Here is a 24,235-nt window from a genome sequence, read left to right as displayed (position 1 = left end):
CGCTCCAAACATTCCCTCTCTTTCTGGGAATGTTTCCACCACTCGTTGAAAAGCAGCTAGGGAAGGGAGGGAGGGAGGGCACAGGATTCAGGCCTTGACTCTTTGCCCCGAACTCTCTGGACTCTCAGTTTTCCCATCTGTAAAAGAAGGAACCATGGTGTTTGTAGAAACAGTGAAGGTTATTGGGTGTCTACTTTTGGCCAGGTGCTGGGCTGAGGGCTTTAGAATGGAAGGTCAGAGACGTGGGACCACTGGCTGCCTTCCCTGCACACCTCCAGGCCCACCTGAGTGGCTCCCAGTAGGTGCTGGGCAAAAGGGCAACCACTTTTACTATGGAACAAACATAGATTAGAGCCTTTCTGGGTCCTGGGGAAGGAGACCCTATAAGGAGGCCCTGCCCTGGTTGGTCTCTATCTATGGGGAACAGACAGAGAGGTCATTCATGTTGGTGGGGCTGGGGTGCAACCTATCCCTTTGCTATCCTAGCTGGACCCTAGCTTCCCCAAGGCCCTGGCCTGGAGGGAGAGGCCAAAACAGGTTTCTGACACCACCCTCCCCAGGGGCAGGGGTGAAGGCATCACCTCCTCCCCTTCCCTGCCAAGGTCTCCTGGAAGTCTAGAAAATGTGGGGGAGGAGGGCAGTGGGGCAGCCTCAGCCTGAAGCTGCCCCCTCCCTGGGGCCGAGGGGAGAGGGTGACATTGGGAGGGGGGCCGCCCCCCAAGAGGGTTCCCAGGAGCTGCTTCCAGGAAGTTGAGGAGGAGGCGATGCCCTAGGACTGGGGAGGATGGCGGTAGTGTGATGTTGGGGGTGGGGGGTGGTTAAGGGGCTTTTTGTTGGTGTTGAGGGGTTTCGGTGGCCACCCCTGGGGTAGAACCCTGTCCAGCCTGGAGTCTCAGCCCCTCCCCCACATCTCTCCTCCCCCACTAGGTCCCGCTAGAGCGACATGATGGTGGAATCCGCCTCGGAGACAATCAGGTCGGCTCCGTCTGGTCAGAACGGCGTGGGCAGCATCTCCGGGCAGGCGGATGGCGGCGGCGGCGGCGGCGGGGCCGGGGCTTCGGGCACCGGCGGAGGCGGCGCGGGCAGGGACGCGGCTGCGGGCGCCGACAGCAACGGCGAGATGAGCCCCGCGGAGCTGCTGCACTTCCAGCAGCAACAGGTAGGAGCAGCCGCCCCTTCCCGGCCACCGGGAGGAGAGGGGGCTCGCCTGGCCTCTTCCCCCTCCCTCCTGACGACGACGTGGGCCCCAGGCTTCCTGCCCAGCAGCCTCACTTTCAACCTTCTTGAAAAGGGCCAGCCCTCCAAGGACTCCTGCTCCCTCCAATTCTAGTGGCCCCCTTGAGGCAGGCAGAGGGAGAGCGGGGGCTCCCAGGAGAAGTGGGACCCAGGAGGCCCCGAGGTCAGGGAGCTTAGGGCAGTCTCAGAAAGACCCACGAAGACAGATGCCTGGGCAGTAGGCTGGAGAGTGTGCGTCTGGGATGGCTGGGCGCCTGGGCTCTCCTCCTGCACACTGGCTAAGTGAACAGCGTTGGGAGAGGGAGACCCCGCTTTAGGTGCATGCCCCTTGGAGGAAGGGGACTGTGTATACACCGTCTTCACTTTATTTGTATTGTAAAACATTCCCCACCTCCATGTCTGCCTGGGCCCCTGACCCAAGCTGTGAAGAAATTAAACTTCCAGGCACCAGAGTCCAAAGCTCCTAGGAAAAGGCCAAGAGCAACAGGCAAAGTCAGGCCTCCATTTTTAGGGCTCAGACTGGGGATCCCTATCTGCGTCCGCCTTCCCATTTCCCCCCTTCGTTATTCCCACCCTCAACTGCAGAGTTCAGGAGTTCAAGACCAGCTGCTGACGTTCCAGAGGCTCTGGGGTGGGGAGCCTGGTTGGATGATGACAGAGCAGGGGCCCCAGGCCCTGGCCCCATGGCCCCACCCCTGGAAAAATGGAGAATCATGCTTGACAAGTTCAGGAGAACCGGCCCAGCCAGCCTCAGCCTTGGGATTCTCCTTCTCTCATTTGACTGCTCAGCCAGGCACACTGGCGGCACAGCCCCTTGGGGGCTCTGCTGGGAATGTGGAAAAGTCGGGTCTACATGTAGTCCCCGCCCATGCCTCAAGCATGCACAGATGTGTGTACCCATATTGCCCTCAGGCTCTCTCCCAGGCTCACGCTGGGGCTCCTCCCTCAACTGCATAGCCCCTAAGGGGCCCTTTCCCACCACACTTGTGGAACCCAAGGTCAGACTGGAAGCCCAGCACCCTGCACTGAGTTGCTCAGCTATCACTAACACAAACTGAACAAACCCAGGTTAAGTCCCAGCCAGCCTCTTACAGCAGTGTGACCTTGACCTAGTCATGGGCCCTCCCTGAGCCTTGGCCTCCTTGACACCCTAAAGTACAGGGTTTTTAGGATCAGGTGCAATTTGAGTGTGAGATCCCTGCACACAGTGCGTGGTTGATGTGGATACTAACCGAACTGAGGACTTTAGAAATCACTTCCTCTTGGAAACTATGGACAGGGGAACAGGAAGGACCTGTCACCTTTCCCTGGGGAGATAGCACTGGGGAGTTTGCTGGCATCTCCCAAGACTTCCTAAGCAGGATCTCTGCGGAAGAGACCCTCAGAGTCTGTGCCACCTACCGGGGACAGAAGGTCAAAGGGCAAAACCTACCCCTTAGGAAAATAACAAACACACCCCACCGGAAGTCTCCAAGGCCACCCATTTTATACAGCCACCTCTTCCCCTCCCTCACCTCTATGCACACAGAGCTAGGAAAGATTTGAATGTGGTGGGGGATGGGCTGTGGGAGAATACTGAAACTGGAAAGTGTCTTTTAAAACAATTACTTAAAACTGCAGAGTAAACACAGATATCTCTATAACTGGGGAGATGTGTAGGGCAGGGAGAGACAGAACTGTCTGTACTGATCAGGTTTCTTCATTCTGCATTGCACACAAGCCATGTTTTGCCATCTATATTCCACGTTCTAGTTATTCCTGTTTGTTTTGGGGACTATCCCAAAGTCCTGGAAAATCCTATATCTGTTTCACAAATAAACTGGGGTGGAGCTTTGGAGGCAGGCGGACGGCTGTTTTATCCATTTGGGCTCACTATGGGCCTGGGGCCTGGGGCCAAGGAAAATATTTGAGACTTTAAAAAGGTTCTATTGGCTCCAAACTATGAGAGAACGCTGCAAAATTACAATTATAAATGTTTCAATTAAAGGGAAAGTCTGTGGACGGTCCTTCTACCCCCGTACAAGCAAGGCTTTGAGGAAAGCTTCAGGGGTAACACTCTCTGGTACCCCCAACAACAAATGTTCCTGATTGTTTGTGGAGTAGAATAACTGTGGGGAAGAAAGCCTGACCCAACGGGTTCCTCCTCCCTCTCCTCCATCCCATCCAGGAAGTCCTTTGAGGACAAACCAACAAATACCTTGCCTCTGTTTGGTGCTTTGGGTCTTTCTCCTACATGGTGTCATTTAACTGCCTCCCCAGCCCTGGGAAGTGGGTGTTACTATTATTCCCATTTCACAGGTGAGGGGGGCACTGGCTGGTCCAGGTGACACAGGAACAGCTGCAGCTAGACCTCAGGTCTCCCAATTCCTAGTTCAGGACTCAACACAGCCTCCTTTTGGCTGCTGCCACCTCACACAGTCCCTTGTAGGAAGTGGAGGGAGTAAGGCCTGGAGCATAGTAGGTGCTAAACTAAACGTCTGCTGGTGAGTGTATGAGAGGACTCTATTCCCAACCCTAAAAGCTCTTAAAATAAACAAACAAAAGCAACACTGCCAGCCCTAAGGAGCCACTGTAGAGGGAGGTTGGGGGTGGGTGTACGGTCTGCATTAGTCCCATCCCGCCTCCTTGGGCCACCAAGCCCCTCTCCCCGTTTCCATCTGCCTGTTGGTCTCTGTCCCTCCACTCTAGGTAAACAAGCCCTGGAAGTGCAGTCTTAGCCTTTGGGAGTAATGAGTTGACTGAGGAGAGAGAGATAAACAGGGCAAGTCAGAAGTCAGGCCAGTGACAGGACTTCAGGCTGAAACAAACAGTACTAGAGACGGTGGCCGCATCACTTTGGAACAAGATCAGGCACTCGTTTCCATGCAACAGCAAGCCGGGAGCTTGTTTAAACAGAGGCTGGGGGGTGGGAGTAAGGGGGTGACATGGCGTGGCTGCCAGGCCCCATCTGACTGGAGAGAGGGTCCGTGGCTGGCTGCCCCGTTTCAGCCATCAAGGCCCCAGCTTCCGGCTCCCTCCTGTCAACCCGCTTATGGATGAGTGATAGAGCCACACCACCTCCACTCTGTCCTTGGGGCTTTCGTGGGGTCTCCTATCTCACCCCCTTATGGAGAACGTTCCCTGAGAAGAAGGCCTTGGAGTGTGCATTCATTCAGCAAACAAGCATCGAACCTTATTTGTACCAGCACCCTGCTGGCCAGCCAGCTGGAGGTGATGATCCCCAGCAGCTATTAAAGAATACCCTGGACCCAGCAGACCTGCCAGCCACCTCCCGTTGCCGTCCCCTTCCTTCACCAAGGCAGAGTCTCCTTCCTCATGGCTCCTTCCTCCCTTATTTCCCTCTGATGGCTTTTTTTTTGAAGGTTGCCCTTGCATTTCCTCCTATTCTGGTTTCACCTGTATGAAATGTTCCCAGTGTGTGTGGGCTTTCCCCAGGGACTGCACGGATACCCTTTGAGCTCTGTGATGGGGGGCAGTGAGGGCCGGGATGAGTGTGGGAGGTGGAGGGCCTACAGAGGCCTTGGGGACAGGCCAGGCCGCTCTGGCCCAGGAGAGCTGGACCTGGGGCCGGGAGGGCTGGGCCAGGCAGGGTGGGGGCTGGCAGGGCTCTTGGCGGCTGTGCTGAAAGGCGTCCTGGGCCTCCGGAGCCTGCACTTCCATTGTCCTCGGGTTTCGGGGGTGACAGGTCAGCGAGGGTCACGGGAGGGTTGCCTAGCGTCTGGGAACTCCCACCGCAGTTGCTGTGGCAACCGAGGCCAAATCCCACCCTGTTCACATCCTGTGAGGAGATTCAAAGACGTTGGGGGGCTCTGCACATTAATGGGCTTTTAACTCACCCCCTCCTAAGAGATGGTCGGGGTGGGGGGACGTCAGGGCGAGGAGGAAAAGAAGAATGGAAGACATTTTTGTTTCCTTCCCCCATCTGGCTGAACTCTGCCCAGGCTACTTAGGGGGATGGGGTAGAAAGGGGAGCCTTCTAGGGTGAATTAGCACAGACACCCCCCCCCCCCACCTCACACAGTCCTCAGTGGTCTTCAGTCTTCAGGTCTGGGGCCCATTTCTCCCTGGGACTCATGCCCCAGATTTACTCTTCCTCTCTGGTCCCACACCTTTTGGACTCTTCTTTTGGTAGAATGAGCTCTTCCCCAGGAGGCGTGGCGGGGGGGGGGGAGGGGGGCCTGAAGGGAGAGTTGGGGCCCCAGCGCCCCAGAGAGGAGACTTAGGAACTTGTCAGTGAAGCCCTTGACTCTCCAACAGCTGTAGCATAGCATGTGGAAACTACTTTCCCACCGCTGCTGGAACAGAGGGCCGGTGAGTAGGGCCCAGCAGGAAGGCATTCTTTGGGGTTGTGCAGGGAGAAGGCCTTAACCCCCTTCTTATATCCTTCCTGGGTTACTAAGCCAAAGGCCACCCTGTTTTATGTGTCTGCCTCCAAGTCCCCAGGAGGGTGCTAGGGCAAGAAGGGTGGAAAAGGCAGAGGAGAGGCCCCGGGCCCAGGAAAAGGGGCCCAGGTCCTTGCTTTGCTGGGACTGGGAGGGAACCAGCCCACTCTACCGCTAGCCTTCCCTTCTGGTATGGAATTCTGAGACTTCCTCTTTCCCAGGCCAACCCCCTTTTATGCCAGGGTTCTTGTCCTTACTCATTGGGAATTTGGAGACAGAAGGGAGAATTTGGGGGAGGGGTGGCTGAATGTTTCCTCTTCTGAGTGTGAAAGATTAAAGTGGAGAGGGTCACATCCCAGGGCCACCCCTTGGCGGGCCAGCTAGTTTTGCACCAGGGGAGCCCCTTTATTCTGAGAAGCCCGGTGAGAGTCCTTGGGAAGGGACTCACATGCCCCTACATGTCCCGCTCTGTGCCCCACACTTGAGCTCCCTATAGAAGCACTAGTGTGAGGGTAGCAGCTGGGCGCACAGTGGCTCTGATCCCAGACCTGGAGAGACACCCACTTCCGGAGACCCCACAGCTGCTGTGAGTCTGGGAGGCATCCCAAGCGATCAAGCCCCCCCCCGCAGAGCCAGGAGGGAATGAGGGAGCCACAGAGGAGCCCCTTAACCGCTTCAGAGCAGTTGGGGTCACTTGTTAATTCTAATCTCCCGGAGGTGGGAGGCCGGCCATTCCTGGCGTTGGTGAGAAAGGGGGCCTGAAACCCGGCTGTGCACCCAGGCTCTGAGTCTCCCACCCACGTGGGCTGGGCCTGCTTGTATCAGTGCGTTGCTGGTTTTCATTTTAATGGTTCTAATTTGAGAATGCGCCGATGTCATTTTTACGAGGTTGGTGTAAAAAAAATTTACAGCCTTTCCAAAAAGCTTTTTTTTTTTTTTTTTTTTTTCCAAGGGAAAAAGGTGTAGAATCACTTCGGGGGTTTTATGGTCTCCTCTTCCCCATCCTCCTTGCCCCCCTTCTCTGTGTCATTTCATTTTTATGTCTCTGCTGGAGGACAAAGCAGGGCTGGTAGAGAACCTGGATCTCTCTAGGTCAGTACCTTTAGTGGTTGGGACCACTGACCTCTGACCCTTCTCCCTGGGCCCCTTTCCTCCACTCTCTGGCCTCAGAGGACTTGCATTTCAAGCAGTAGACCAAAAAATGCTTCCTATTTAATTCAAATCAACAAGTTCTTATTAAGCACCTACTGTTTACTAGGAGTGGGTTATGTATCTACCCTCAGAGATTATATCACTGCCTCCTTAAAATCCTGTGGCATTTTTTCCTCAAGCATAAAGTATTGCCCAGATGCAGTGAGTATCTGACCCTTGATTTCGGCTCAGGTCATGATCCCAGGGTTATGGGATCGAGCCCCCATGTAGGGCTCCGCACTGATCGTGGAACCTGCTTGGGATCTTGGGATTCTCTCTCTCTCTCTCTCTCTCTCTCTGCCCCTCTTCCCCACTCACACACACTCTCTCTAAAATAAATATATATATATATATATATTTTTTTTTTTTTTTAAATTAAAAAAAAAAAAGAAAGAAAGATGGGGCACCTGGGTGGCTCAGTTAGTTGAGCGTCCAACTTCAGCTCAGGTCATGACCTCATGGTTCGTGGGTTTGAGCCCCACATCAGGCTCTGTGCTGATAGCTCAGAACCTGCAGCCTGCTTTGGATCCTGTGTCTTTCTCTCTCTCTCTGCCCCTCCACTGCTTGTGCTCGTGCTCTCTCTCGCTCCAAAAATACATAAATAAATGTTACAAAAAAATGTTTTCGAAGAGAGAAAGAAAACCATGGTCCCTCCATGATCTGGCTCCTGCTCACCTCTGGGACTTCCTCTTAGGTCACTCAGCACGGCTGAACTGGCCTTCATAGTTTATAATGCTCCCAGCTGAGTCCCATGTCAGGGCTCTTTTGTTCACCGCGAAGACTGTCTCCTGAAAGGGTTCCCTCCCCACCCTCACAGCGGCCTTCCCTGGCCGCACGACCTAAGTAGCCAGCCAGCCAGCCTCCCTGTGTGACGCTAACCACCCGCTTCTTTGATGTCTTCACCCGCTTGGCTTTGCTTTAGTATATGCTTCATCCCATTAGAATGTAATCCCCGTTAAAGCAAATGCCCCGTGTCCCCGGTGTCTAGGACAGTGCGAGTGCCCAGTGGGGCTTCACAAATACTTGCTAAATTATCGATAAGTGAATAGAGACCCCCTACTGTGGCCATGCGGGGGGGGGGGGGGACAGGTGATGCACTTTCCTGGGGCTCTCTTTGGGTTTCGGATAGGCTAACCCGCCCCCCCCATCACCTCCTTATGCCCCTTCCCCTAAATCTAGCCAGCCCCAGTTGAAAGTAACTATATCAAGATAATTTCTCTCTCAGTTCTGCCCAAATTAGCTATCTGCAGACAAAAGAAGTTTGGATTTTATTTTGGCCGCCACTCACCACGATCCAAACGGAACCAGAATTTGCTAGAAGGTCCTCCATCTTGCCTGGCCGCTCCTGGTTCCTCTTCCCTGCACAGAGCCCATTCAGGCTCTGCTTCCGCTCCGGTGTGGCTTCGGGCATGTCACTGCCCCTCTCTGTATCTCCGTCGCCACCTCTATGAAGCGAACCACAGCTATGCTTCACAAACCATTTAGCTTAAGAGCTACCGTAAGAGATACATTTTACGTGGAGCCCTAGCACACACCGTTCCATGAAACAATACTTCTGCTTACCTTAATAACTCTGATGCTTTCTTACATAAGGGTGTATGTGTCCCTATTTTTTGGGCCCCCTACATTGATATTATGACCCACCATTAGCTCATGACCAGCAGTTTAGAAAACACGAGACCAGATGGCTCTAACGCTTCCGGCCTGCCAGGTCTGGGTGATTCTGCTGCTCCATTCTCAAAGTTCAGCCCTTCAGGCTTGTCTCTGAGCACCCCATCCCCGCCCTCCTAATCCTCAGCCTGGGGAAGGGGCCAGTGAACAGCCCTGCACCTAGCTCCCATGGAGAGGATGCCTGTCCCTCCCCGCTGAATTCCCAGAGACAGAAATGAGGGTGTGGTCTCATCCTGCGAAGCGGAGACCCTACTGCTCCGAGACTTGTTTTTCTTTTCAGAGCGGGCCCCCGTGGCCCTCAGAGCTCTGGCTTCGTTCCCCTCCATCCCAGCCGCCCTCCCTGGATGCCTGTCCGTTATAAGCCATTTGTTCCTAATTGTGGAGATCCTGCTAATGACTTCTGAATGGGCGGTGGGGGGAGGAGAGTTCGCCTTCATTAGCAAGACCGTTCTTAGGCTTGAGGGGGAAAGGGGGGCGGTGTAGCCCGGAGGAGGGTTTGGTTAGCAAGTCCTGCTGGGTGGCACTGGACAAGTGACCGGGAGCTGCCTGGGAAGGTGGCAGATTAATAGTAACGACAGGGGCGCCTGGGTGGCGCAGTCGGTTAAGCGTCCGACTTCAGCCAGGTCACGATCTCGCGGTCCGTGAGTTCGAGCCCCACGTCAGGCTCTGGGCGGATGGCTCGGAGCCTGGAGCCTGTTTCCGATTCTGTGTCTCCCTGTCTCTCTGCCCCTCCCCCGTTCATGCTCTGTCTCTTTCTGTCCCAAAAATAAAAATGTTGAAAAAAAAATTTAAAAAAAAAAAAATAGTAACGACAAAAGTTGATGTCCGCTCAGGGCCCGCTGGGCGCCAGGCACTGTGGTAAGTGCTACATGTGCCTCACGTATGCTTCACAACAACCCTGGGGGTTAAGGACAGGGTTCTTCCTACTTTGCAGAGACAGAAGCTGAAGCTCAGCGAGGTGAGGTGACTTACCCAAGGTCACCCAGTGTATGGTGGAGCCGGGATGTGCATCCAGATGTCCACCAGCGTCCATGAACTGAATGGCCCACCACTGCCTCCTTTTGAGGAAAACTAGACCTTATCCGCCCAAGTCCCCCAGAGCTGAAGATTAGGTTTTAGGTCCAAGGGGTGGAGAGAGGGGATTTAAGAGGCCAGATGACTCCCAGTTTTCTATTCTGCCCCTGAGCCCCCTCTCCCTCTCCTTCCCTCCCTCCTAGGTTTGCCATGATGGCTCCTCCTTGGTGTGGGATTCTGAATGCCTTTTGCCACCCAAGGCCGTCTTCGGATATCTCTGGCCCTCAGGGAAGGGACATTGAGCCTGGCTTTCTGAAGAGTCCTGCCTTGGTCGTGTCTACCGGCCTGAACCAGTTTTACCTCCCTTTCACACGTAGACAGCGGAAAGCACACAGGCTTAGGGGAGAGATTCACAGGCCCTGAGAGACCATGCACAGCATCGTGAAGGCCCTCCAGTGGGTGAAGGGAGCTGGGGCATCAGAGGTGTGTGGACTCCATTTCCTGGCCGCGGGACCTTGGGTCTCAGTTTCCTTGTCTGTAAGATGGAGACAGTGACCCGTGCTTCAGCAAGATCTAGAAGGCCCTACACCGATGCTAGCTCTTTGTCCACCTGCCCTGCCAACCCTGTTCAGCCTAGACCAAAGTGAATTTCGCAGGGGTGCCTGCTGCTGGGGAGGGGCTCACAGGTACATTTCATAACATCGGTGTCTTCAGGGGGGCTATGACCTGGTCGGCATCAGCAGAGAAGGTGGGGCTGGATCTGTCCAGGGTTGGGGGCCATCATTGCCCCCAGCTCTCAGCAGCAGGCAGTGGTGATGTCATCAGGCCTCAGGGCCAGCAGCCAGTGTTGAGGATGCCTGGCACGTCAGAGTGGTGGCTAGGAGTCAGGCGGGGCTTTAGAAAGTCTCAGCTCTACCTGATCCCTTGGGTGACTGCCCTGGAGGAGGGAATCCTGGGCCAGAGGGACCCCCTAGTTTCCAGAGTGCTGTCCCCAGCTGGGGCTCTGGATGTGTGGACGGTGGCGGGGAGTGGGGAGTGGAGCAACACTGGAGGACGCAGCAGTCAGGGCCTTCCTTGTCCAGGCCATCTGGGGAGGGGAACTTGGGCCCCAAGTCCAGGGTCTGCCCATCACCCTTAACCCTGGGTACGCACAGCGTGACTTTTAGATGGTACCCATGCCACTCTCAGTTGGGTCAGGGCTGAGCTCTGTAAGCAAATTGCACGAGACAACCCTGTGTACCATCACCTCCCTGTCTCCTCTGAGCACAGGGCCTGTGCAAGGTGGATGGCCACGAATGTGAGAGACTGAATGAACGAATGAATGAATGAATGAATGGAGTGCCTGCAGGCACTCTGACCCTAATGACCTGAGGCCCCCTGTGGGCTCCTCCAGCCTTTCCTGCTGTCAGCCCAGGAGTGGTTTCAAGGTCCCGGGACTTGCTGGGCCATTTCACTCCTCTGTGCAGCGGGGGTCGCTATGCCAGCCTCCTGTCCTCCTGAGGAGCCCGCCCTTTGGGAATCCAGGCAGTGCAGCCAGTGCCGCCGCCTTCTCTGGGCTGTGGTGCCCTGTGCTCACCTCTACTCAGGCTCTGAGGGGCGGCCGTCGTCACAGCCCCGCAGCCACGGGTCCTGGGGCAGGCCAGCGTTGGCTTCTGTGTGTCTCAGCACCTGGCACACAGCAGGCGCTCAGTAACGTGAAGGAAGAAGTGAGTGGGGCTGTAGCCGGGCTCCCTGTCACCTGGCCTGCAGGGGAGGCCCCGAGTGGGAGGAGGGCACGAAGGCGAGTGAAGGGCCTGTCACCGATTGAGACTATAAGGCCTGTCGTTTTTTCCTACAAATCTTGTAATTTCGTGCTCCAGGGGACCACAAAGCAAGAGAGTCTGTGGGGAGTGAATCCAACTCCCCCCAACTTCCCCTGGAAGCCCCTCCCCTGCAGCTCCCCTCTCCCCACTCTGGGTTGCCTGGGCTGGCCAGCTTCTCCAAGCCTTCCTCTTCCCCCAGCTTGCCCCCTGACCTCTGACCTCCTACCTCTCTACCCCACCTCCACTTTTGGAGGACAAAGAGCATCTGTCTGACTCCCGTAGACCTGGAGGAGGTCACTAAGGCAGGTAGAGGCAGGGGCTCCTTCCTGATGACCACGTGGCCACCTCCCTTCCTTCCCTCACCCCATCTCCCTCGTTCCAAAGCCCCTCAGAGCCTTTTGACTCAGGTCAGATTTCTACTTTCTGAAGTCAATCTGGGAGAAGAAAGCTCAGGCCACCTCCCTAGGGGAATGGATGGGGTACTGGGGAAGGTCTAGGACCTGGGGGACTGGGGAAGGCATCTGAACTCCAGGTTTGCTGGGGGCCATGTGACCCGAGGTACACAAGTGAGTATTTGGAAACCGTGCCAAGGGGAGCTAGGCTTAAGCCTGGGGGTGGCTCAGCTGTTCAATGGCAGTTAAGAAGGGGCCACGAAGGACGCGTATATACGTGCAGTGGGCCCCCCGTGAGCATTCGCTGGGTGGGGAGTGTGTATGAGCGTGTCCATATTGCACTGCGTAAGGTTTGCCTTGGTGGTGGTGAGGTCAGAGAGCAGAAGTCCACACGGGGACAAACAAGTGTGTGTGTGGATAGAGGTGAGGGAGCTGCGGTGAGCATGCTTCCTTACATAAGTACACTGGGCAGGAGGCTGTGCTGGGGACTGGCCGAAGGAGCCAAGGGAGAGAGCCCAGGAAGAGAACCGAGATTCCCGAGAAGGGAAGGGGGCAGACGCTTCGTGATGCCACCCTGATGCCAGGCAGGGGTCCTTTCATCCCCCTGGTGTTTCAGAAATGGGTAGTGTCCTGGTTTCGCAGAAGAGACTGAAGCCCAGGGAGAAAGTAATTTGCCCGAGGTCATACTGCTGGGAAGCAGCACAACTGGGGTTCAAACCCAGGTCTGTCTGGTGCCAGAGCCCCCTATCAAAGGCCAGGACACAACTGCCTGGGGTGTCGAAGGAGATCTTTGTGGAATGTGGGGGGAGACAGGTGTTGTGCTCCTGGAATGTGGATTCAGGACAGGTCCCCACATCCCCTGCCTCTACTCCCTCTCCCCTCCCCCCCCCCCCCCCCACACACATAGTGACTCAGAGTCTGGCAATGGAGGGCCTGGCCGTCCTTATGGATGGAGAACTTCCTACAGCTGCCTCCCTGACCCCCCACTCTCCCACCAGACCTCTCGCTGCTCACCTTCCAGGCTCACGGATGGGCCGGACCTGCTCCACCTGCAGCCTCCACACCCTGCCGGCCCACAGTCCTGTCCAAGCCACCAGGGCCTCTGAGCCCGGACTGCCACAGTGAGGTCGGAGCTACTCGCTGGTAGTTCAGACACACCCTTGAGGATTTGACCGAATTCCCCCATACCACGAGGGCCTGCACCCAGATCCCCCGACTCAGAAAGCCACACAGTGCTCGGACCCTGAGATTCCGCCCTCATGGCCCTAGTGACTCCGAGTAAATGCCCCTCCCATAGCCTCCAGACCGGCCACCCAGCCAAGGCTTCCTGGGCTCAGATCCTGTCTCTGACACCTGGCTGTGTGATCCTGGGCACGTCCCTTTACCTCCTGGAGACTCCCATTTCCTCAGCCGTAGAATGGAACAGATAATCAATCCCTGGCTCCCAGCCTCACAGGAAGGATTCAACGAGATCTTGTGTGTGAAGGGCCTGACTCGTAATAGATGTTCAGCGAGTAGTACCTACTGTTAGTACCTGGGGTCCAAGTGCTGCACTTTCCCCTGGAGTCCTTTCGTGGCCGCTGTCCCTTCCATTTGCTGCCCCCACTGAGTCCCAGTAAAACCTCTCAGGTCCTAGAGTCAGGACCTAAAGGCTCTGATCCCCATGCCCTGGCGGCTTCTCTCAGGGACTCCTACTTTGGGCCTTACCTCCAAGCCTAAGTGGGCCCTGGGACCTGGTCACTCACCCCCAGGACCTTCCACCTTAGCCTGCCCTCGTCCCCTTTGCTGCCCCCCCCCCGACTCTCCCTGAAACCCAGGTCCTGCACTGACCCCCGACCACCCCCTCTGGGCCCTTCAGGCCTTTGTTAGAGCAGGGAAACCTTGCCCTGACAAGCCCCTATCTTGCAGGCTCTCCAGGTGGCCAGGCAGTTCCTGCTGCAGCAGGCCTCGGGCCTGAGCTCCCCGGGCAGCAATGACAGCAAGCAGTCTGCGGTGCAGGTGAGGAGAAGGGTGTGGGCTGGGGCCGGGCAGGTCGGGAGGGGGTGACTGGGCCCGGAGGGAGGGGTAGGGCCAGCAGGAGGATTGCTCTTGCCAGCCCCCAGTGCCACAAAGTGCGCAGCTTTCCAGAAGCAAATGCAGCCAGCGCAGGCATGGGGTGGAAGAACTTCTCTTTCTCTGGCTTCACCTGATCAGCCAGGCCTTCCTCAGCTCAGCCTCTTTGTGTCTGTGGCTCAGAGTTTGTGGCCGTGAGCTGCAGCTCTCTCTCCCCTGGCTTCCCTTCCCTGGCTCTGCCCTCAGGGTCCCCATCCCTTCTCAGCTTTCTGCTTCCCCATCCTTGTGAATCATTCAGCCTGTCCCTTTCTCCCCAGCTCTCTCTTAGAGGCTGCTCCCCATCTCTCACCCACCAACTCTGTCTCCCCCAGTTTCCTGTCTCTTGGTGTCTCTCTGTCTCTTTTGTTTTCCTTTGCACAATCTGCCCTTTTTTCCCCCCCTCTCCCTTCCCCCAGCTTGCCGGCCCATCTGGCTGGCTGGGGGAGGGGAGATCTGTGGGAGGTGGGGAGGTGGGGGGGGTGGAGGGGTGGGGAGGGAAGCCGGGCCTTCTGTTTACCTTTTGTGTCACAAAGAACTTGGGAGAATTGCGGTCTGAGTCGGGTGGGTCATGATTCGGGCAGCCAGCTCCCCTCCCCCGGGCCCTGCAGCCTTGTTTCCCGGCTCCCCCACCCCTCCCCACAGCAGCAGGGGAGGCTTGGAATTGGGGAGAGGATTAAGCAGGGCTTTGAAAGGAAGTTTATCCAGGGGAGGAAGGGTGAGCACTGATCGCTCTGGAGTTTGGGGAGGGGGTGCTGAAGGAAGGAGGAAAGTGAGGAGGTAAGCAGGGGTGGGGTGCACTGTGCTTGGAGGACCCAGGACTAGACTTTGTGGGGGTGGGGGGCGGGGGGAAGATTCTGGTGCTCTGAGGAGTATCTGAGCTTTATGTCAAACAAGCTTATGTTCCGGAAAATGCTTTGAAGAAGTTCAAGGTGACTGACAGATGTGGGGCCTGAGCAGGGGCCCTCTTTTAAAGTCTTGAACCTAATGAGACAGCCCTCAAGGGGGAGGAGTTGGGTCAAGATGGGTAGTGGTCTGGGTGGGGAGGTGAGAACAAAATCTGGAAGGTCAGTAATGGGCAGAGGAGAAAGTTCTCACACTGCAATGATGTAGAAGGTTCTCATGCTCGTGTGGTATCCGGACTGGGTCTCTTTGAATTAGGGATCCCTCCACCCCCCACATATTCCCTGGGTCTGAGTGGTCTTCAGGCTACTGCTCTGGGTTGTCCTCACCCTGGGCCCAGACTCCCACCTCCTTCTAAGAACAGGGAAGGGTGGGCTGGGGAGCAGGAATGCTCCCCCAGCTAGAGGAGACCTGCTGACCCAAAGGCAAGAAGGAAGGAGCTAGATGGTAGTTGGAGAGACCGAGGTCAGGCATCAAAAAGGACTTTACCGTTGGCCGTGAGGCGTAGGAGATCTGAAATCATTAAGAGGGGAAGGGAGACCATGGAATCTTCCTGAGAAGGGCCCCTTCCGCCAAATAAGGGTGACCCTGGATGGCAGACATTTTGGTCAGAGGGACAGATCAAATGATCCTTTTCTCAGGCCTCCTCTCTCCTTGCCTCCTCCTCCTAATCACTGACTGAGTCATCCATTCATCAAATACTTACTCAGTGCTGACGAAACTAACATTTACAGAGTGCTTACCACGGGGCAGACGCTACGTGCTTTACGAGTGTCCTCTGTCTCCCTCTATCCTCACAACCCTGTGGGGTCTATAGATGCTATTATTATTAGCCGTCTTGCAGATGAGGAAACTTTGGCCCAGATAGGTTAAGTAATGTGTCCAAAGTCACACAGCTAATGAGGGACAGAGCCAGGATTTGACCCCAAACAACTTAGCTCCAGAATTTAAACTTAAATGTCAACACTGTGACATTGTGTGTGCTTTGCACAGTAGTGAACACCAGTAGTCCCCAGGGATGATTCTCTGGGCTCAGGGAGATGGGGTTCATGGGGCCACGTCTGTACTTCTCCAGGAGCCTGGAGCTCTGACTGGTCCTCCTTCTCCCCCAACCCTGGATACCTTCCTTGCCTCTTCTCTCTACCGTTAGGTTCGTCATCTCTAAGGAGATGGGTCTGACTGGGTCGCAGGGCCTAGAAATAGCTTTTCTGTGAGTGAAATGGTTCAAAGAAGGAGATAGGTGGCGGCCCTTTAACAGTGGCCCCCACATGACACTGCTCTGTTCCCCATCTCAAGACAGGATTGGCTGCCCACTCACCTCCCCACCATGTTCAGGACCCCTCTCCTGCAGCCAGCTTCAGAAGTTTCTAGAACCATTGGAGTCTCCACCCCTAGCCTGGAGATGGCCTAGTTTGTGCCCCAGTCTGGGCCCCCAGGCAGGGAGGGGTCAATTATAGAAGGCAGCAAAGGTAGCTGGGAGTTTTGGGGGGTGGAGGGGATGATGGTAGGCTAGGGCCAGGCCCCTTAGCTCTGTCCAGCCTCTGTATCATCTTCTCCAGAATTTCTGGAAGTTCACCTTGGTGCCCCACCACTTCTTTACTTCTTCCTTGCTGCAGCTCCAGCCCAGAACTAGCCTGCCGACTTCCTTCTGGTCATTTGCAAGGGAGTTTAACCTAGACCAAGCTCTGGCCCGTCTGGCCTGTCTGGCCTGGTCTCTCCACCAAGCCAAGGACCTTAGACACCACTTAAGAGGTTGAATTTGGGGGGCGCCTGGGTGGCGCAGTCGGTTAAGCGTCCGACTTCAGCCAGGTCACGATCTCGCGGTCCGTGAGTTTGAGCCCCGCGTCAGGCTCTGGGCTGATGGCTCAGAGCCTGGAGCCTGTTTCCGATTCTGTGTCTCCCTCTCTCTCTGCCCCTCCCCCGTTCATGCTGTGTCTCTCTCTGTCCCAAAAATAAATAAACGTTGAAAAAAAAAAAAATTAAAAAAAAAAAAAAAAAAAAAGAGGTTGAATTTGGGTCCTTGATTCTGGCACCAAATCGCATCCATGGGGTGCACAGCCTCCCAACCCTCAGGTCCCAGATAAGCTGCCTCTATGTCAGGCCACCCAGCCCAGCACACTGTAGTCATGGTGGGTGGAGGACTCAGGGGCCTGGGCAGGGTCCCTGAGGGAGGGGCTGGAGGCAGCTGTCGGCATTTAGCCCAGGGCTCGCACTGCCAGGGCTTTAGTAAGCATTTAGCTGTCCTGGCCACTCTCCAGATAGTGACTCACGGGCCTTGCTGAGCTGACAGGCTGACAGTGCCTATCCTGACACATCCTAGCCTGGTGAGGGGTCAGTGGGGACCCCTCTAACTCAGTTCTCAGAACCCTAAGGGGCATGGGAGGAGGCGGATGGGGTCAGGCAGTTCAGAAGCTCAGCATGCGGCAGCCACTTCGCTGACCTTTCTTGACCCCCTTGGCCCCACTGGACAAGTACACACAAGGTGATCTGTCCACATCTCTGCAGCCGCCTCTCCGGCCAGCTATTCGGCCACTTGGCAGGAATGGCAGAGGCCAGGGAGGCCTTCCAAGGTCATCTCTTCCATTCCCCTGCGTCCAAGTAGGAAAGCCCCAAGGAAGGAAATGCCACATCCTTTCTTGCATGCCACTCACGGTGACTCACAACCCTAGTGGCTGGAAAGATCCCCTGGTGTCTGGTCTGCCTCCCTGCCTGGGCCATGTCCGGCTCTAAATTGAGTCCTCCCTGGGAATGACAGGCCCCAAACTCTGGTCCTTGGGGACCCTCGCCATGCAGTACCCTCCAGGGCTCCAGGCGGGCCTAAGGGGCAGTCATGGGGAAGAGAGAGGGAAAGGGGGAGAAGAGAAAAGAGAAGAGGAAAACCCAGAATGTTTTTAAAAGTAGTTTTCCCTGCATTTGTATGGAATTTGATGGCCTACAAATCACTTTCACTTACCCCTTCTCCCATTGTGCCTTTGAGGAAAGGCAGGTGATTTGACTCCGCTGGGCCTCAGTTTCCTCATCTGTACAATAGTATGAGGATTAGACCCTCCTTCCTCGGGGTTCTGTAAAGATTTGTGAGACAATATGTACAAAGGAGCCAGCTTCAAAAGTTTGTAGAACTTAGGGTCTGGGTGCCTAAAGGCATGTAATTAGCAATTGGAGGTCTGGTAGGAGATGAGATGGGGTATAAAGGATGGTCAGTGTCAGGGACAGGAACTTAGGTCACCTGCCTCAGGAATCCAGGACTGAGCTCAATACCACCATGGTGGGCACCCCCATGGAAGGAGGAAAAAAAGGACAGCTGAGCCACCTCCCAGCTTTGGGGACAGCCTGCAAGGGGCATGGGTCTGTGCCATTGTCTGCCCCCTTGGCCCCGGCCCCTCCGAGAGCGAGGACCAGAAGACCCCTACACCCTGGCTTTCTAGAGTCCCCTCCAAATATGCTTGTAAAAAGGGAGGCTGGCCTTTGGATCTCCAGCCTCATTGACCCCTCAGCTCCCTGGATAAGTTCAGTTTCCACATACTCTTCCAGACCTTCCTCAAGACCTGCTCTGGGCTGGAGAAGGCAGTGTGGGACATAGAAACACCAGGAGCCATGGAGTTCACAGACCTGGGTGTGAATCCCAACCCTGCCATTTAAGGCTCCTCGTTAGAGGCCCCTGGGAGCCTTCATTCACACAGAGCATCACAGCTAAAGAGCTAGGGTGTGCCCCACCCTAGGCTGTTGGCACAGAGATGACTGGGATAAAGGAGAAAAGCCCAGGGCGGGGGCTCAGCCACTAGTTGTTGGTGGGGGGTGGGGGTGGGGGAGAAGAATCGGGGGCACTGGGACTTCCCCGATGTCCCTGGATCCACCACACTTCCCCTGCTGCTCCTCTATCAGGGAAGCCCCTAATTGGTGGCTTGAGGCTGAGTCCTGCCCCTGCCAGGGATCCAGAAGGGAACCAACTCCTCTCCCTTGCCCCACCCATGAGGCGAGGGGGAGGTGACAGGGCCACAAGTCCCCTGAGGACATAACCTGTCACATCCTGCCCAGGACAAGTCCCTGCAGGATACCCCTCCCTGACTGGGCTGCCCGAACCCCTCCCCACGCCTGGGCTGGCAGAGGGGCCTCTGATCTGCTGGGGAAGGTATTTCAGCTCAGGGGTGCAAACACTCAGTGAGTGCCTGCTGTGTGTGGGAAAGGGGGGGTTGTGGGGGCGCTTCTAGGGCTTGGCCGTGGGAGGGGAGATTAGACAAGCTGGGCTCAGAGCGGTGGGGTTGGCATAGAGCCCCATCAGGGCACCTGCCCTGCCAAAACAACGGGAGAAGACAACGTTGCAACTTGGGCCTCCCTGGCGATGACTGCCCCAGCCTGGGGATTTCAGGGAGGTGGGGCCGAGAAAAGAATGATGTTATTGCTTTTCCAGGAACCTCTTGCTGGTAGCTAGGTCCTGCAGGCCTCCCACAGAGGCCTAACCCAGGGCAGGGGATAGAAAGCTGCTCTACTTTGAGACTCCTGCACGTTCCTACTGGGAGTTCTCTCTTGTAGTTCAATCCCTGTTTCACGTTTGAGGAAACTGATGCCCCAGAGACGGCAAGTGACTTGCCTAGAGGTCACACAGCAAATTCATTCCAGGGCTAGCAGCAGCAGCGTGCCTCCAAACTCCCTGCCTGGTGTGCTTTCCACCCGCGCCCCTCCCCCCCTTTGACTTAACTACACCTGTGTGTGCCGTCTAGACAGGTATGTGAGAGTCTGTGACGTGTATGGGATCAGAGCCAGAGTCCCCATGCCATGCGGGCCACTTTCTGAGTTCTTCCCATAGCTGCAGACTGCCCTCCTGGCCAGGCCCAGCTTGTAGACAGTGCTGTCAGATTAGACTGAGCAAGAACTGGGAAGGGCCCAGTGTGGCCTGTCCCCCGGGGGAGAAGCATTATAGGTTCTACTGACCGCTCCTTCCTGTTCAGCCACCAGAAAACAGAGAACAGGGAGGTAAGTCACTTGTCGCAAGACACACAGCTGGCAGGTGGCAGAGCCAGGTTTCGAACCCAGGCAGTCTCGCTCCAGTCCATGCCGCCATACTGTGGGTGGGATCGAGGTGAGCAGGCTAATGGGGCCAAATCCCACAGGTGCCCGTGTCGGTGGCCATGATGTCGCCGCAGATGCTTACCCCCCAACAGATGCAGCAGATCCTGTCACCCCCACAGCTGCAGGCCTTGCTCCAGCAGCAACAAGCGCTCATGCTCCAGCAGGTGAGTCTGGCCCCGGGGCAGCTGGGAAGTCTAAGAGAGGAGTGGGGGGCAGGGTAGGTGCTGGCTTCCCATCTCCCACCCTGTTTACTGCCAACATCACTGCTGGCCAAAGCAGTGGCAGGAACCAGAGAGACTGCTCAGGCTGGACTGGTCTGCATTCCTCCAGGGCCGCTGGGGACAGGTCAGAGGTCAGGCCTGTCCCACAGCAGCACCCCCAGACTCCTCCTCGTACGGACGCCACCTCTATATCCAGAACCCCAGGGAAGGGCAGAGTACTGGAACCTCCTGGCACCTTGTTGTGACCTGTTCAGGAGACCCACCAAGAGGCAGGGAGGGCTCACAGCTGTGGGGTGAAGCCCCCTCTCCCTTCTCCACCGCCTCTCCATCCAGGCCCCGCTGGGGACCCTCAGAGCCCACTAGGGAGAGCAGACATCTCCCTGCGGGGGGGTGTCTGTGTCACCGCCCCGGTGAGACTCCCTCCTTCTGCTCCAGGAGCCCAGTTAACAGCAGGCTGGGGTTGCTGTAGGGTCATCAGTCCCCTACCCGCGGTAACCCACTCCCACCCCTGCCACCCCCTTCCCCCCTCCCCCCGCTCCCACCCCAACCCTCCACCCAGCTGCAGGAATATTACAAGAAGCAGCAAGAGCAGCTCCACTTACAGCTCCTCACCCAACAGCAGGCTGGGAAGCAGCAACCCAAAGAGGTAAGGGGCTTGGGCAGGGCTGGCTGTGCCCTTGTGTTGTTGGATTAATGAGAGCAGAAGGCTAAGCCCTGCTGTGTTCTCGCACACAGGCGTGTAGATGTGTGCATGAGCGTCCGACAGCCCTTGCTCATGACCAGTTGCTTTGTTGTTGGCCCCTTTCCTACCCACTTGCACCCCCCCCCCCAGCCCTGCCCCAGCCTCGGCCACTTGTCATATCCTGCCCTTCCCCTCCAGAGAACTCCCTAGCCTGCATCCCCTCGCCTCATCTGGGCCACCGCGTCTCCTGAGCTTCCATACCAGGCCCCTTGGCTCTCCCTCCATGCCCTAGACATGAGCCTCCCCTTCAGCTGGCCAAACCACAGCCAAGTCCTGAGCTGCCTCTTCCCAGAAGGCTGCCCTGGTGATGCCTAGTCATTTCCCAAAGCCCAGCAGCCTCCCCCTCAACAGTCTTGTAATTGTTGCATTCTCTGCATTATCTCTAGGCTGGGTTTATTGAATAGCCAGCCCCCCACCCCACCCCCAGGGCAGGCAGGCAGGCAGAGCCATCCCTGCCTCCCAAGCACCCAGGACTTGCTTGGCTCCTGGGACTCAGAAAAGACTTGCTGACGGGCCCGACTTGTCAGTGCCTGTGTGAAGAACTGAGGGCGGGGGGGGGGGGGGGGACGGGGGGCGGGCAGAGAGAGAGAGGGAGAGAGCCGAGCTCCCGTACAGCGAGCAAGCGTGCCACTGAGCAGTAGCGATGTGGCTCTTCCCTGGGCCTGGGTCCCAATGACCAGCTGATGCCGATCTTTGAAAGTCTCGTCAGACTCTTTGATTCCTTGTATCTAAGAAGCAGGAGAGGAGAGGAGCTGGAGGGGGTAGGCCCCCTCCTCAGCGCAGAAGGGGGGCACCCGGGCATGTGGGAAGGGTGCCCGCCAGGCGGGAGTGGCCCCCGGAGTCTGACAGGCTCATCGATCATTGTGATGAGAGCCCCCCCCCCCTTTCCAGGCGAGCACAGCTGCGGTGCGGGGAGCTGAGGCAGCGGAAGGAGGGGGGCGGGAGCAGGGAGGGCGTCGTGCTGCGTGTCTGGGTCCGCTGTGTGTGTTTGCGCGCGTGCGTGCGTGCGTGCGTGCGTGTGTTTACTGCGAGGAGGCATGCAGCCCTATGGAAGCTGGGCCGGGAGCAGAGAGGCGGCAGCCGCGGACGCCGCTCCCACAGCTCCGGGGGCTGACAGGCCCTGGGAGGGGGTGGCTGCAGGGTGGGGGCCAGACGGCTCGCCCTCGGCCGATGGCACCCCTCTCTGCACGCCCCCTCGGGCCCCCCACCAGGCACTGGGGAACAAGCAGCTGGCCTTCCAGCAGCAGCTCCTGCAAATGCAACAGTTGCAGCAGCAGCACTTGCTCAACCTGCAGAGACAGGGGCTGGTCAGCCTGCAGCCCAGCCAAGCCTCAGGGCCCCTCCAGACCCTCCCGCAAGGTGAGTGCGCGCCCCCCCCCCCCCGCCTGACCTGGCCCACTCCCGCTCCCCTGGGGTGAGGTGGGAAGCCCCGTGGATTCTCCGGGGGCCCTGCCAGCCTCCCGCCTTTCTCTCTCCCGCAGCAGCCGTGTGCCCAACGGACTTGCCCCAGCTGTGGAAGGGCGAGGGTGCCCCCGGGCAGCCCGCCGAGGACAGCGTCAAGCAGGAGGGGCTGGACCTCACTGGCTCGGCCACCACCGCTACCTCGTTTGCCGCCCCCCCCAAAGTTTCACCCCCCCTCTCCCACCACACCCTGCCCAACGGACAGCCCACTGTGCTCACACCTCGGAGAGACAGGTGCGGGGCCCAGGTTGGGAGAGGGTGCTGCACACCTGCCCCTGCCCCCGGGGTGCCCCTGGAGCCCCAGGGATTGGGGGGGAGGTGGAGCCGGGTTCTGGATGTTCACCCCTCTCCCAGGGCACACGAAATTATTCCCGGCTTCTGGGAAACCCATAGTAGGGACAGAAACATCAACGGCCGGGGGTGGGGAGCCAGGGCTGTTGGAATCTTTAGGGTCCCTGACCACTGCCTCCGTCCTGCTCTCCTAGCTCCTCTCATGAGGAGACGCCAGGCTCCCACCCCCTCTACGGACACGGAGAGTGTAAGTGGCCAGGCTGCGAGACCCTGTGTGAAGACCTCGGCCAGTTTATCAAGTAGGTGTCACCCCCAGCAGCCTTTCCGTGGGGCCCCTGACTCCCCAGCCGGCCACCTAGCTTGCCCCTTTTTGGGCCTCCAGCCGCCAGCTGTCCTGCTGTCCTCACGCCTGGGGTACCTAGCTCCTTCCCTGCCCCCACCAGCTCCCTGATCACTCCCCCCTCCAATATGTCGCAGGGCCTGCAGCCTCTGTGTACCCCATCCCCAGGCTGTCAAGAGCTCAGCAGGGTGGGGGTGTGAGGAGCAGGAGAGGACGCCCCCCGCCACCCTCCCCAGCTTCCCCACAGACTCAGCCCCGGAGACTGATGGCCTGGTGACAGGCCGGAAGGCCGGTGGACAGGCAGGGAGGGAGGCGGACAGGCGGCTGGCAGCAGGCGGCCAGCTGCCACAGCCGTGCCAGGCTCTGTCACTGACTGATTAACTCCGCTGTCTCCCAGACCCTTGCAGCATCAGGGTCAAACAAATTGTTTTCACGCTTCGTCAGAGGTTTACTTAATTAGTTCATTTGCAATTAGATCTCTCTGTAGCTGCGATTTTAGCAAAGACATCAAAGGAGGCTGACGAGAAGGCGGCTTCCTTCGTTGCCCCGTTGCCCCGTTTTTTGTTTTGTTTTGTTTGGTGTTTTTTTTCTTTCCCACCTCTTTCCCGTTGTATCCCTCGGTTTGTCTACTTTCCAGGCCGTGGGTGGGATTAGAGCATGGGATGGTGGGGCGGGGGGGGGGGTGGTGGTTGGCAGGCGGGGGTAGTAGCAGCTGGAAAGCCAGGCCCAACTTTCCCTTCTCTGCCCCCTCCCCCTCCCCCAAGACACCTCAACACAGAGCACGCCCTGGATGACCGGAGCACAGCCCAGTGCCGGGTGCAGATGCAGGTGGTACAACAGCTGGAGATCCAGGTGTGCACTGCAGGGACCTGGGGACCTCCGGGCCCTGCCCTACCTACAGCACTGACATTCCAGGAGGGGCTTAGAGGGTCTCGTGGAAGGGTCATCTTCTGCTTTCTAGTTCCTGATAGCCAAGGTCATGAGGTGATCGCAGTCTGATTCTGAGCAAATGCGGGGGGGGGGGTGGTGGCCAGAAGAGTGCCATCCTTATAAAAACAATAAAAACATTAACAGCTAACACGTTGAGCACGCCCTTTGTGCTGGTTTAAATACTTTACTTGTATAACTTGAGGAATCTTCTAAACAACCTCATGTGGCAGGTACTATTACCATCCCCACTCTACGGATACGGAAAATTAAGGCCCAGAGAGGTGAAGAAACTTGCCTCTGGTCACTCACCCAGTGGGTGGCCAAGTGGGGATTAGAACCTAGGCAGTCTGTCTCCCGAGCGTGCACTCTGAAGCCCGTTCAGGGCAGTCCGTCAGGCAGCCAGTCAGCATAAACCCATTTCCCTCCGGCACCTAGCAGAGCGCCCTGCCATGAGAGGGCAGTTGTGAAAGATCTATTGAATTTATGAATGGGGGTGAATGAATC

General features: G+C 57.1%; 1 protein-coding gene across 5 annotated transcripts in view; it reads left to right on the top strand.

Moving 5' to 3' along the window:
- The window catches only part of FOXP4 (forkhead box P4), a 51,651-nt gene that overhangs the window by 17,134 nt on the left and 10,282 nt on the right, over positions 1-24,235 (top strand). For 2 of the 5 annotated variants that reach the window (XM_047102465.1, XM_047102461.1), the window contains exons 2-9: positions 928-1,159; positions 13,597-13,686; positions 19,788-19,910; positions 20,527-20,613; positions 21,921-22,068; positions 22,194-22,404; positions 22,656-22,760; positions 23,566-23,653. In XM_047102465.1, coding sequence (XP_046958421.1) covers positions 944-1,159; positions 13,597-13,686; positions 19,788-19,910; positions 20,527-20,613; positions 21,921-22,068; positions 22,194-22,404; positions 22,656-22,760; positions 23,566-23,653 — 1,068 coding nt within the window. In that variant the 5' untranslated portion in view covers positions 928-943. Of the gene's footprint in view, positions 1-927; positions 1,160-13,596; positions 13,687-19,787; positions 19,911-20,526; positions 20,614-21,920; positions 22,069-22,190; positions 22,405-22,655; positions 22,761-23,565; positions 23,654-24,235 lie in introns of all 5 variants that reach the window. The other 3 variants (XM_047102464.1, XM_047102460.1, XM_047102463.1) reach the window with 2 other exon arrangements.

The sequence above is a fragment of the Lynx rufus genome, unplaced genomic scaffold (genome assembly GCF_022079265.1).
Source record: "Lynx rufus isolate CCGP_SWC_20201006 ecotype Redwood Valley unplaced genomic scaffold, mLynRuf1.p SCAF_6, whole genome shotgun sequence".
Taxonomy (NCBI): Eukaryota; Metazoa; Chordata; class Mammalia; order Carnivora; family Felidae; genus Lynx; species Lynx rufus.
The sequence above is the reverse complement of the archived record's forward strand: the minus strand, read 5'-3'. Positions and strand labels throughout refer to the sequence as shown.